This window comes from Petromyzon marinus, chromosome 14, assembly GCF_048934315.1.
Source record: "Petromyzon marinus isolate PM22_M1 ecotype Great Lakes invasive population chromosome 14, UKy_Petmar_22M1.pri1.0, whole genome shotgun sequence".
NCBI classification, from domain to species: Eukaryota; Metazoa; Chordata; class Hyperoartia; order Petromyzontiformes; family Petromyzontidae; genus Petromyzon; species Petromyzon marinus.
In genome coordinates this window covers 4,989,475-5,003,073 of record NC_133680.1, presented here as the reverse complement: position 1 = coordinate 5,003,073, position 13,599 = coordinate 4,989,475, and the positions used below count along the sequence as shown (strand labels likewise).

The following is a 13,599-nucleotide window of genomic DNA, read 5'->3' as shown; positions in this document are numbered from 1 at the left end:
CTTTCAACAAAAAGCCCCGCAAAATATTTTTTTTTGGGGGGGGGGTCAGGGCGCAAGAAAAAAACCCGCCATTATATATAAACGTTTTTTTTTATAACTATAATTAATTGCTGTAAACCCGTGCAGGGTAACACACACAAATCAATTAAAAAGCGGCAGCTGCAAGGAAACAACTTGGGGGTGGTGGGGGGGGCATCGTTTACCATGAAGAAGTGGAGCACGATGATCCATCCCCACCCTCCGTCTGGCGCGTCGACGTAACACCTGAGCTTCGGTGCTCTGTTCTTCCTTGACATGGCGAACACCCCCCCCCCCCCCCGCGCCCCCCTAACTGCTCGTTAGCCTAATAACAGCCAGGCGCTGGGTTGCTGCTCGGGCTCCGACCGCCGGGGCAATGTGCATGTCCCTGCGCCGTCCGCCGCTGCGAGGAACGTGTCCCACAAGTCCGCCGCCGTCGACGTGCAGGAGGAGAACGCGATTGGGCTCTGCGAGTAGTTCCACCATGAAGGAGAACGAGAAACAATTTGGCGCCGGGTCCGTTCGTAATGTCGAAGTGGCGGACTCTGTGTCCTCGTCTTTGTCGTGCTTTTCTCTCTCTCCGGCAGCGAGTGTCAAACTGCCACGCACGTCCCCTTCAATCCGCCGGTTATTTTTTTTTTGGTTTCGGAAATTTAACCCGGCACGCACAAGCGGATGCAGACATCTGCCTTCGCGTCTTGCGCAACGCAGCGCATGTGCCCCATTCTGGCACCGGCCCTCGCTTCCAAACCGACCCAAACTATGCCGGACTGCACCAAGATACTGGCAGCGGTTTGGCGCTGGCTGTAAATAGCGACGCGATTGGAAACTTGACGCCGCGTTTTAGTTTCAGCCGACAATTTCACGGAGACGGCGCATTAACATAATCGCGTGTACTTTTTTGTTTGTTAATTCCTTGAAACATGCCATTCTGTTGCGCGCGGCGAGTATTTTCACCGACGTACAAAATGAACTCGCGACACCCGATCGCTGTGGCGAGCGGCGAGTGCCTAAGAAGGGCTTTGCGTCGTACAAAGAGCCACTTGTTTTAAGTGTGCCAAAGGCTACGGAGAGCAACACCATAACGCTCATAGCTGCGGCAAAAGGGGCGCTCTGCAAAACTCGGGGGTTTAAACACTTCTCAATTTATGTGAAATTCAACCAATCCGCCACGTGGAGGCAATGTCGCACTGCCATGCACAAAGATCTCATTGGAGTTTGAAGTCCTGTTTGGGTATCCTCGTTTCTGCTGCCCTCTGCATTCCTTTTGTCGTCGATTCGAAATTCTTTCGGCAGCATGGAATGTTCACCCCATTGCTTCGCTCACGCCAACGTTGGTACTCGCGCGAGTGCCAGCGTCACCAAAGTTTTTCGCAGCGACGAGAGAAGATGTTTTCTGAAATTTGCAACGGGGAGACAAAGGCATACAAATAAATTGGGTACAAACAGGGGTGGAGCCGGGGGGGGGGGGGGGTGACAGGGGTGACATTCTGCGTATAAGTGTACAACACTCGGTCTGGCGGACTCCGTGCAACTGCATTGTCAGAGCGTGTCCGCCAACCGATGGCGTCTAGTTCAACAGCCTGACTCTCTAAATCATTCTTGAAATTAACATTTGTTGAATGTCACCCCGGCCTGAAATCCTGGCTCCGCCCCTGGCCGTACAAATATTCACCATCTGAGGGCTTCTGATGACACCATCAATATAACGACTTGAATTAGGGGAAATGTAATTAAGGAGACTGCAACGTTGGGCTCAAGATAAATGCAACGGAAGCAAACGTTACATGCGACAAGCTTGCTAAGCAATTAGAGATATCCATTAGAAGGATACAAATGGGAGAAAAAAACACAACGGAATACGTGAACCTGGAACAGATGTTGAAGGCGGGTTGCGATTAAATAAATAAATAGGCTACCGACAGCGGGAGGGAGTGTGCCTTATTAAGAACTTCGAATTAATTTATTAATCACTTTCAAGGACGGATTTATAAAGATATAAAGAGCACAACTCCCGTTCAGGAAGACAAGTGACACAATGTCTTCTCGTCATTGTTAACAATATATTTCTATGCTTCCTCGATGACTACCAACTTGTTAACATGTTTTTATCTAAATGTAATTCTCTTTATTACTTAACGTTTCGTATAAAAAAAATATATAATACGAATACTTTACAACTCTTGGTTAATCCACTGCTGGATGAAGCGCCTCTCCCTCCCCTCCCCCAGGGGCCATGTCAGTCATGGGGGTTGTTTGGCCATACTTCACCACGCTGGTCAATGAAGGTTGGTGAAGTTGGTGGGATGGGGGGGGGAGAGGTCCATATGTTATCTGTGACCGGGAATCAAGCTCATACCACAGGGTTCATAGATACACCGTCTCTTAACCGCTGTGTCTAATCTAAAGTTTTTAGATTTAAAGCTTTCGTGACTGCTAGGATCCATACTCTTTGGTTCTATTGGGTAAAGTCACGTAGGTGATAATAAAATAACAAAAAATCACGACGTTTCGGCCACAACACAAGCGGCCTTCATCAGGTGAAGGGACGAGACTGTCTGGAGGACAGCGCTGTCCTCCAGACAGCTGTCCTCCAGACAGCGCTGTCCCTTCACCTGATGAAGGCCGCTTGTGTTGTGGCCAAAACGTCGTGATTTTTTGTTATTTTATTTTCACCTACGTGACTTTACCTAATCTAAAGTTTCACATTTACAATGTTTGAGCTTGCAAAATGGGAAGCCAAGCTTGTTCACAATTTGTATGTATATAAGGTAAATGCGCAGCCCTGCAATTGCTTGCTCCCGCCACTGCTGGTGCAAGGGCCTCCACTGGACGTACCTCGATGGGTATTTGGTCTCCACTTCCATGCTGGGATTACCCACACGTGACCCCATCACACGTGACGAAGCCGATCGAGTAACCGTGGTGAAACCATTCATAGTGCTGGGTGGGCAGAGGCAGTGGTGGATTGGGGAAACTTTCCCAACTGCAGCCCTAGGACATGGAGTTGAACATTTAGCTTTTGCATTGCAAGTTCAGTGTGTTAACCATTACCGCATGGCAGCGTTCCACATATTTATATATGCACAGTGCATAGATATATAGTGAAACACAATTCAGAATACTTTTGTATAGGTTGTTAAATCCTTTGGAAGTCAGTGTTAAAACTATACAGAAAACCCTCTCGTTTCATGGTTTTGAGCAATTGTGGCTGTTATTTACCATGTAAATACATTTACTTTGATGCTGTAGGTGGGAATTGATCACCCATTGTGCTGTACCAACAAAGAGAAAGAGAATGGGTGCTAATGTTTGTTGGTCAGATGGAAGCGGGGGCTATTTTTTTGGCAGCTCTATTCATTTCGAGTCAAGCTTGTGCGGTGGGAAAATCCAGCAGTGAGATTTATTTCGTAGGATTATTATTCAAAAGTCTCATTTGTCAGTTGGACTTTTTTTTTTACTGGACATTCAAGCAAATGCCAGCGCTTAAGTTTTACAAAGCAGGGCGACTTCGGCCCTGAGAACAGCTTTCATTTCCTCCACAACGACAGTCATAAAATTCACGACTGCTGTTCACATGACACAGATATAAATTCGTTGGAAATGGGCGTCCTGGGTAAAAATTTAAAACGAAGCAATAGCCCACTGCTCTGGCACATACCAGGGCCCGAAGGGCTCTCTGTTCCACTGCATAATCGAGTAGAGAGTTTGAAAAAGTCCAAACAAATGCTGCTCTCTGCTTGACCGTGCGTTCTCAGCAGTTGAACTCCTTTGTTTAGCTCACATCTGCTCAATGTGCCGAATGCCCTCTAACTCATGACGTCAACATTCATCAAGACGTCTGGACGGTGGGCACCACTTCTCCGAAAAGCTCGACAAACGTAGGCATTTAAAACGCGCACAGCGACGAATATAAATCCGTTTTTTTTAATCTTTACCACCAAACATTCGGTTCGGTGAATTAAAGACGACGGTGACTTCTCTGATCGCCGTGGCACATCTCTGCACCCACCACGACCTTCCACCAAATTTTTTAATTTCCCAACGAAGCGAGAGACTCCCAGAGGGATTGCTACGGAGCTGTGTAGCTATCCCCGGTGCCCGTGCTGCAGTGCTCACGCGACTGTGACGTGCACGCAAAGAATAAAGTGCCGGCAAGCCCAGGATGCATGATTTCTGAATTTATCCCATGTGACAGCTGTAAAATTATTATTTAGTGGAGCAATCTGTGTGATGTTTCATTCTTATAAATGGACACGCTTTAGTAGGTGAAATAATATGAATTTTTACAATATACTGGTAATGATAAATTATGTGTAATTTATTGCAGTGATGATATGACTTAAGCCCCTATTTGCTTTGGTGTTATTTATCAGAATTAAAACGATGGTTAACTGTTAAATACAATTTTAAATAGAAAAAATGGTAAAGATAAAACCTTAGCACGTTAGTTCGTGCTAAGATGTAACCATAGCAATTAAAACGTTTAGGAAATTGTAAATGCTCCACAGAGCTGTCTTTGAAGGCTCATATTTGGTGGTTAGCCCCGTGGCACGGGATGGATTGAAATGAGATATTGCATTTAAAAAGGAGAAGCCTCTGTCAAGGGAGGTACATTGATGGACCAGGATATGTAAATGGTGTGTGCAGGTCGATTATTTAAAATTATCAGATGTAGTTTAAGAGAGAGAAAAAAAACGAAGGTGTTATCTGTGAGCCACCCACCGGCCGCGGTTTTAGTAGAATATCTGAATATTAAAATGAACATTTCAATTCCATTTTGTGAGAAAGAAATAAAACTGTTTAAGTGTCCTTGCTAAAAGTTCAATTGTCGTTGTTTGGAAAGCAGTGCCCAGGGTTCGAGTGGGGATCCTCGTGCTCAGGGAGTCAAAGCTGCGGACACTGCACTGTGAATGCAGTGACCGGAGTTCGATCCCTGGCCATGATAACATCGGTGGTGATATCCGAACCGGTCCTCAATACCGCCAACCGGCATTGATCAGCGTGAGGAGCTCTCCAATCCGGAAGCAAAAAATGACAAAAGTGCTGTACATTATCGACTGATTCAATTCTTTGCAGAAAATACCTGGGTAGTGTCATCATCGTGCACCGTGAAGGAATGTATCACTGGATTAATATCAACAAATGTATTTTTTTCATGTTTTCTTTGCATTACTCCACTGTCGCTGCAATGGGGTTTAAAATTATTGGAAATCCGCAGTCATGGGCTTAGGCAGTTCAGTGTTGGTCCTAGAAATCAGGCAGGTGAAGGGGTCGCTCACTCACGGGGCTCTTCTAAGCTTTAAACCTCAATCATGAGTGTGCATTTATTTATTTGTATATATATATTTTTTGTTAACACCAGTACAGCGCGTACAGATAGGGTCTTCGTTGTTTTCGATGGGGCATTTCCATGGATGTGGCCGATGTCGTAGCTGACGTTCGAAGCAATAATAATTCAATCTTCAGTTTAACACGTAGGTTTTCGACACCAATATCATTAATAATACACTTTTTGGGGGGTTAGAACGCGTCAATTTATTATTTCCTGAAGTAAATAATAAAATCCTATTATTTACCTCGGGAAAATCTCACTGAGTCTCAATAATTTGTTTTTAGGAAGGTCCCGCTACATTTTGGTTGTTTTTGGCCAATTCCCTGAACTGAGTGTTTTTGCATATGTCGGGACGCAGCAGAGAAACCCCACCACACATGCAGGAGGATAACCCACATCACTGCCACCTCCTGGCCATTTTACGGCGCTGGTGGTTACCCAGCCAAGTTGCTAACCCAGCTCAACCCCTCTATAGCTCTCGAGATCTCACAGATGTGGTGCATTTAGCGCGATTTGGTCATGGGCATGAAGGAATTCCGCATCTTCGATTCCTCTCGATTATGCACAAACCTGCCAAGCCAGGCCCTTGCCCCCTCCCCTCCCAGTTCCCAGTAGCATTGCTTCCTGGACAGAAGCTCCCTTCACTCTGCTGTACAAATATATGGAACTGCCTTCCTGAACACATTGTTGGCGAAATCACCGATTCCGGTCTTCAGGCCTTCAAATGCCGAGCTCACGCACACACGAAACATCTTCTAACTTCGCCTTGTAGGGACTGAGTCTTTGAGCTATAGTGAACCAATGATTATGCCGATTAGATGTACTCGTGTCTGATATGGCTTTTGTTCACAATTGCAACCAAAAAAAGTCACAATTTTCAGGCGCTTTGTCATACCACTGTCAGAAGAAAGGGTTTTCCGTGCCTTGTCGGCCTTCGAGGGCTGATTGAAAATGCTTCACCATGTTGGTCAGTGCGGGGTTGATGAAGGGGGGCACACAGGACCAGTTCAGATAGCCGTGGCTGCTGTCTGGCCAGCATGGCATATTTTTATTAACTATGTATGAAATGAGGAGCCGCCCCCTATCCAAATGCAGCAAAGTAATCTCTATGTGCAGTATGGTCTGTCATTGTTATTATATTTAGAGTTGTTCAGCAAATGTGTGCATTGTATGTGTAATCAAGTGGGTGGAACGAACATGGATGAAAACTATTAACTATTTTTATTTCACCAGGTAGGGAAAAACTGACCTACATAGCTCTCGTTCAGAAGCTACCTCGCCACAAATGATAGCTCAACGAAGTGGCTTATCACGTGGACATTTATTGCAGCCAAATACTCTAAACGCGCATTGATTATAATAAATGTGAAGGGGAAACCCGGAGGACCCGGAGAAAAATCCACACGACCACGGGGAGAACGTGAAAACCCACGACCTCCTGCATACCAGGCGAGGGAGGTAACATCTCGCCACCGTGGCGAGATGGTTTATCTGTTTGGTGCAGTGCAGCAGAATTGCTGTCGCTTATCAGGCCGGGATACCTTTGTCGGGCACTCGGCCGCCGATTTGGTAACATTCGTTGTGCTTGCGCATGCAGCAGGGAAAACCGCGAGCCGGTTGTCTCATCTTGTCCTCTCCGCACAGAAGAAGAAAGACGTTAACAAAGCTCGCGGTTTTGTTTGGTGATCATCCAACAAAATAAGGGCACGAGGTGCTGATTGCGTAAAGGCGTCATCGTCGTCGTCGTAGACATGGCAAGGCGTGGCTGTTGAATTAGGATGAAAGCAATTCGTTGGAAGCTCGGTATGCAAGAGCAGCAGCGCTGGAACAGTGCCACTTACCGCTGGCGAAATACATTTGGCCAAAATTTTCAACGGCATTGTCCCAAAGAGCTTGCAACTCATTTATTTAAAATATTCCTCTGTTTCAGGCCAAAAGCGTCACAGATACCCTATATAAAAGTGAAATATCAGCCCCCTAGGTTTTGGTTGGTATTCACGCCAGCAGTAATGAGAAGGAGCGTGTTGATTTAATTTAAAAATCCGGGATGTGGGAAATGAGCTCTAATATTGATGCATCATCCAGATCGCTGAATCCAATCACTTTAAATCCGCTGTGAATTGAATTTCCTTTTTAGCGCCCTTAATGAAGTGGAAAATGTCTACACTGTGCTCGCCTGGATTCTCTCTGAAAGCGATAATGAGATTTTGTGTTTTTAATACATGCCGAATTTTTGAAATTTGGAAGACAAAAAGATTGCAAGGAATTAAATTAGAATTTTTTTTATGTTTTACATATTTTTAATCCTGAAAAGATATCAGATAAGGCCACCGTGCCTGGGAACTAATGACAGATTGCATTTTGGCAAACTAATTCCGTTTGGGAGAGATTTGTGATTAGAACTCTGCGCCAACCGGAGTGGGAGCGCTTGGCAGTGTCCGCGAGTTGACACCTGCATCTGTGTTCGACACAAACATTCCGCGTGCGGAGTGCGGAGAATTGTCGGAGCTGCATTTTGGCAAAAAAAAATAGTTCAATAATTCCTCTACATTGTTTTTTTTCAGCTTCACTTTTTAATTACGGGAACATAATTACACCGATGGGTTGATTATTTTAATATGCCTGCGTACTAATGATAGTTGAAGCGGAGATTTAGTTCATATCTGGAAACAATTGTGCTGGGCACATATTTGCACAAGGCCGTTTTTCCTACCATTTACACCACTTTACAACACGCGTGTTAGACCACGATCCTCCCGAGCCTCCATCCGCGTGTTATTTTCTGCAACTGTAAACACAAATGCATTGTTTATTTCTCTCTCTCGCTGCGGTCTCGTTTATTCGTCGGCGTTTACCACTCGCATGGCGTCGTATGATGTAATGCAGTCCACATTACGCACAGAAGAGATAACTTCCAAATGTTGTCTGGTGTGTTTAGCCTTGCGTGATTTGCCCTATAGAACCGCACTGTTACCAACGGTGGGATCTGTGCAATTACAAAGGGCCAGTTGTTTTCTTGACAAGAAAGATTAATCAAACTGCGGCGCGATGTCACCCAAAAAGGCTGCACGCGTTGTTTTAATAACTTCTCGTGTAGTGTCTGCGATGCTAAAATATTAATTTGCCACAATACAGCGGTGGCATAGAGAGACTGGAACGGTCCTTTGACAGGATAACCATTTTGCACACTCGTACGAAATTGATGCGTGCTTTTACATAGCATCCAGAGAACACGTAAAAATCTACTTGCCTGATGAATACTAATATATATTTTTAATCGCTCATTATACTAAACTTTAATATGTGATTGGATCTTCTTCAAGGCCCGGCCCTTCGCAGTTGCTCAATTTTTTTATTTTTTTGCGTTTGTGTGAGAGACTCACAGCAACTGTCGGAGATGGCCCAAGTGCTCCACTTAAGCAGATGAGTAATTTCCTCCTTATTGCTTTGCTTTATTCGTACACTTTAATATATGAATGTGACTGTGAATGGCTATAATAGAAATTGTAAAATATGCTCACAGCCTGTGTGGCATTGTACCCAAAAAGAATTGCCAGCTCTGCATGCGTGTGTTCTTTTTTAAAATGCGCCTAAACTAGATTTTTTAAAGTCCAAATATCGTTTATAACGTGGGCCATTAAGCAGTATTGATTGTTTAATATTGACCATTAATGCGTTCATGTTTTACTCACAGAGTAGTTACTGCATTTAAAATGTCAATGTAAGCATTTGCCTTTGACATCGATATTACAGACATATTGACCCAAATTTCATTGCTTTGAACGTCGGTTTTTGCTTGTTAACTTTTAATAAGATAACCCTAACAAGCAACCGTGAGTTCTGCCAATTTCTTTATGGCTTTATCCTTTTTAATATCCATAGCTGGCTATGCTTAATGGAAAAAAACACACACACACACAACCACTACTAACCCAGCAACTGGGAATAGTTTTGCTTATAAATCAGCCCATGCTAGCTCTCCACCAAATAAGTGTGTCTCTCTCTCTCGGCATATATGATCATTTGTAAAGTACTGCACACGCTTGGAATACTGCCATGGCCTTATTCTAGTTCTATTTTTTTTAATAACGAGAAATGTGTAGAAGGAGGGGGGGGGGGGACGGATTTACTTATTTTGTCATGCCAGTCTGGTGGGGTGATATATTTAGGCATTATCTTTCAAATTGCCTTAAAATTAAGGATGTTAAAGAGGGATTGCGTAGAAAACTGTCAAGCGTGAGAGGCTGCACGCATTAATACAGTGCGCGTTATCTGCAGACAGAAATTTTTGCTTTCCGATGCAGGACTGATGGAATCCTGCCCGGTGGAGGTTTTTTTTCTATTCTTCTTTTGTTGCGTCCTTGTTGTGTCTTTAACCTCCAGGTAATTCTGGCGTGCCGGGGGGGGGGTTGGGGTGGGGCTGTCCATCATCTTCGAGAGACGCAGCCGCATCGCCCGCCACTCGAGTGAGGAGGAGGGGGGGGGTGCAAGGATAAATAAATGCGGGTGTCCTCTCGCCGTGCCAACGATACCTGAGCAATGTGAACGCGGCGCCCTGGCACCCAGAGAGCAAAGAGAGAGAGGGAGAGAGCTCGGTCGGCTAGTCCTTGCCCAAGCTGCCCGATTGGGCAGACAATTAGGTGAGCGACGTTATGGTCAGTGCCTAGCTTAATTGTTGTTATCCATCCACGGGGGCAATTCTACATTGTGTGCCTCTGTATGTGTTGTGCGTGCGAACGCGCGAGTGGCATTTGTCCATGGTTTTTGTGTTATCGAAGGCAGGAGTCATCAGAGCCGAAGTGTACATCATCATCATCATCCGTCATAAATCTATCTCTCCTCCAGGCCGTTGTTATCCTCCATAACTGCTTCTCAAACTCCATTTGTGTATTGCGGGCGTATATATAATGCGGCTGTTCCGCATGATCACTTTGGTTATTTTGCCGATTGGCATTTGTTTTGGTATTTGTCTTCTCTCCCCTTTGAGTTGCATTCTGTTTTCTCTTGCCCGCTATTGAATTATTTTGGTGCGTCTTCTATTTTTTTTAAACATGCTTTGGTTCCCGTTACGCACGCTCTCTCTCTCTTGTTTTTTGTGTTATCATCTTCTTCTCATTTCATTATTCCGTCCTATGTCTTTATGCGCTTTTTAATATAAAATAGATGCATATTATCTCCACTCCCTCCTCCCCCACGAAGCGTAATTAAAACCAGCTGTCCCCTGCCGTCTGCAGCCGTGCGGAAGCTGTAACAAACATTTTATCTGGCTTCTCATCAAAGCGCCCGAAGGATGCTGCGCAGCAGCCCATCTGCGTTGGCTGTTTAGTCTGTTGGGGGGGGGGGGGGAATTAACAATCGTATTATAATACAGCGCGCTCGCACAGACGGCGCAGACGCGCGCCGGCTTGCATCAAACACAGTGCCCGCGTACGCACGCGCGCACGCACACAAGCGCGCGGTCCTGCACATAACACGTACGGCATATTAATACTTCCACTCTTGCACAATGTCGAGCTGTTAAGTAATTAATGCTCTGTAATCATTTAATTGTCTGCAAGGGGTGGCAGGAATATTTATATTCAATCTACGGCTCATTAGGGACTCCCAGCAGTATTTAGCTGCGAACAAAGTGCGGTTTTTTTTGGCTTGGGAGCCGAGACAAGACTCGTCTTTAAAACAAAAAGGATGTCACAGCCGTCTTTAACTGCCACTGCAGGAACTCCCTCCCACCACTGCGCTTGCTGACCAAGGACAATGGTGGGAACGGTCTTAAGAGAGACGCCTTTGATTTTGCTAAACAAAAAAAAATCTGTCCATGCAGGCGGCCGTCTTCAACCGCAGTTTTTTCCCCCTCTTCCATTTCTTTTTTTTGTGGTCAATCGTAAACGCGTGTGCACAAGTGAGCATTCGCACTTTCATATTAAGCTAATTAAGAGTGGCCCTTGAATCGAATGTTTGAGTTGGCAGGTTGCCGGTTTCAAATCGGCCTTTGGTGTGTCGCATTCAATGCTGGGGCCATCTCTGTGTGCCGTGGAGAAGGGCTCTTGCCCGAAACGTCGCCCGTTTTACATTTCCACGCGCAGGGCACTCACGTAGCAATATCTTATGACTGACGATCGGTTCCATTTGGGTCAGATCGTGTGGGTACAATGCCATTTAGAACTTATCATCCTCTGCATACCCTCCACATGGAACCAAACGATTTCAAGCTTGTCACGTGGGCAATGTGCCGATTGATTTTTGATTTTCGGAAAAAACGGTTACATAAATAAATAAAGAACAGAAACATTTTACTATTTTGTACGACGTTTCGCCAGAGCATGAAATCAGCATCATCGGGTTGTAGATATTGGTTGTTGTTGTTGTTGCAATATTACCTTTTAAGGTCGTTTGTTTTCCTTCACGGAGCGTGTTGTGTCTTTATTTGGAGCAAAGCAGCGTCAGCACGAACAGCAGAGATGGTGTGTCGCGGTCTTGTGATGCAGTCGCTTGATAAACCCAGATAGTGATCGAAAACAAGTGTCTGCCAATGAGTGTAGGGTTGTTGAAGCCTCGTGGCTGACACAATAATGTCCATGGCAGCAGTGAGATTACTGTTGTTGTTCTCTCTCTCCGCAATGATGATGACGACGAAATGTACGTCAAAAGGGCATGATTTGAGATGACAAGGAATTCTCGTTCCGATATGCACAAAGAGCGTTGTATGTGCAAGAGTAAAAAAGAAGATCGATTCCTGGCGAGGAACTAATCCTGGCCAATAATACTGTCAAGAAATAACGATGATGACAATAATAGGAATGAAGAAGAAGAAGAAGGAGAGGAAGGAAGAGAAAGAGGAAGGAAGAGGAAGAAGATAAAACTGCGTAGGTGAATAATTCCCTCTGGGCGAGCGTGAGGTCTGCGTCTGCGCTGAATCCCTCGTCCGTTCGCCTCGTGGGCCCTGCGTGTTTACGCGGCCGTGGCCGGGAATCTGCGTCCCCTCGCAAATTCATTGCTTTGGCGCTCGCTCGTGAAGTTGACGAATACCTGAACTTTTAACGGGCGCGGAATTTGCCGCGTGACGTATTCCTAAGAGGTGGCGGCGAAACCTTTTCCTTGGCGCTCGGCTTACCCAAGTGGCCTTGTTAACGCGCATTAGCATTTTGTTGGGGGGGGGGGGGAAACAACAATCAGAGCCGCTGGAGGAAGTGGGGGCTGGAGTTTTGAGAAGGTCTTTGATGTTTGCTGGGGGGGGGGGGGTGTAGTCATTTATTTTCACGGGCACGCACAACCGCACGCACAACCGCACGCACACACACACAAAAAAACCCAATTTAAAATTGCCTTTGTTGTAACGTCTCCCATCGGTAAGAGAGTGGCGTCGTAATTATTAAGTTTAACGCGAATGCTCGAGTGCGCGTGATTGGTGTACGCACGAGAGACGAATGTCTTCCTGTGAGCCCTTCTGTAGACTTGCTCGGACAACAGCTGTTAGCGAGGGCCAAAATGGGCCGATGGTGCCGGATGTAATTACCGGCGAAACGTCACAGTGCTCGAATTGTAAATGTTGTAGACATGTCCTCTTCCCCAACACGCCGGTGGGCTGAAGTAGTCACGAATGGGCCATATTTCGTTTACGTGACAAACCTTACTAATTGGCTGTGTCGGGTGGTGGCGGGTTAACGACACATTTGTTTTCAACTTACGCGATATAACCCCCCAATAAAACCTTTGTTACGAGCGAGGTCCTATTAAGGCCGGCACGTCACGTGGGAATGCAGTGTGAGTGACACATTTATTTGCCCAATGCTGACATGCGCACACTCTGCGTTAAACAGTCATCAACGCGCATTCTTAATTCGGCATGGTCAGGAATTGAACCCAGTTCCTCAGCAACGTAGACGATGATGTCTGTCTTTGTGTGTGTGGCTGTGTTTTGGGTACGTGTGTTCGTGTGAGACGGTGGTGTAAACAGCAGAACTGGGGATGCAAAGGTGGTCGGGCATGGTGCTGGCTACACAACTACAACCACCTCCTCACGCTTATGCACTACGCCTTCATAGGTGTCAGCTGATAGCACTTGCCCCAACAGTACGTTCACGAGGGATCTTTGTATTTGCGCGTATTCGTATTGGTAAAATTAGGGATTAAACATTTCCAATTGTCTGGAAACTTCAATATTATTAGAAATGCATGGGAATGCCTGTTCTGCATTGTGAGTTTTGCTTCATGTGAGAAAAAAACATATCTAGAAGGTGACCACCTCT

At 45.5% G+C, this 13,599-nt stretch overlaps 1 protein-coding gene and 1 long non-coding RNA gene across 5 annotated transcripts in view; both read right to left on the bottom strand.

The window, feature by feature from the left end:
* LOC116942400 (monocarboxylate transporter 5-like) overlaps positions 1–1,422 on the bottom strand; it is a 28,601-nt gene extending 27,179 nt beyond the window's left edge. Inside the window, exon 1 of one of the 4 annotated variants that reach the window (XM_032954280.2) lies at positions 204–1,422. In XM_032954280.2, the coding sequence (XP_032810171.1) occupies positions 204–296 (93 nt within the window). In that variant the 5' untranslated portion in view covers positions 297–1,422. The remainder of the gene's footprint in view (positions 1–203) is intronic. The other 3 variants (XM_032954281.2, XM_076067041.1, XM_032954279.2) reach the window with 3 other exon arrangements.
* Positions 1,423–6,616: 5,194 nt separating this feature from the next.
* LOC142924573 (uncharacterized) lies at positions 6,617–12,529 on the bottom strand. Its single transcript, XR_012941686.1, has 2 exons — positions 11,731–12,529; positions 6,617–10,680 (listed from the first exon to the last, which is right to left on the bottom strand). It is a non-coding gene; the product is annotated as an uncharacterized LOC142924573 (long non-coding RNA).
* Positions 12,530–13,599: the final 1,070 nt, after the last annotated feature.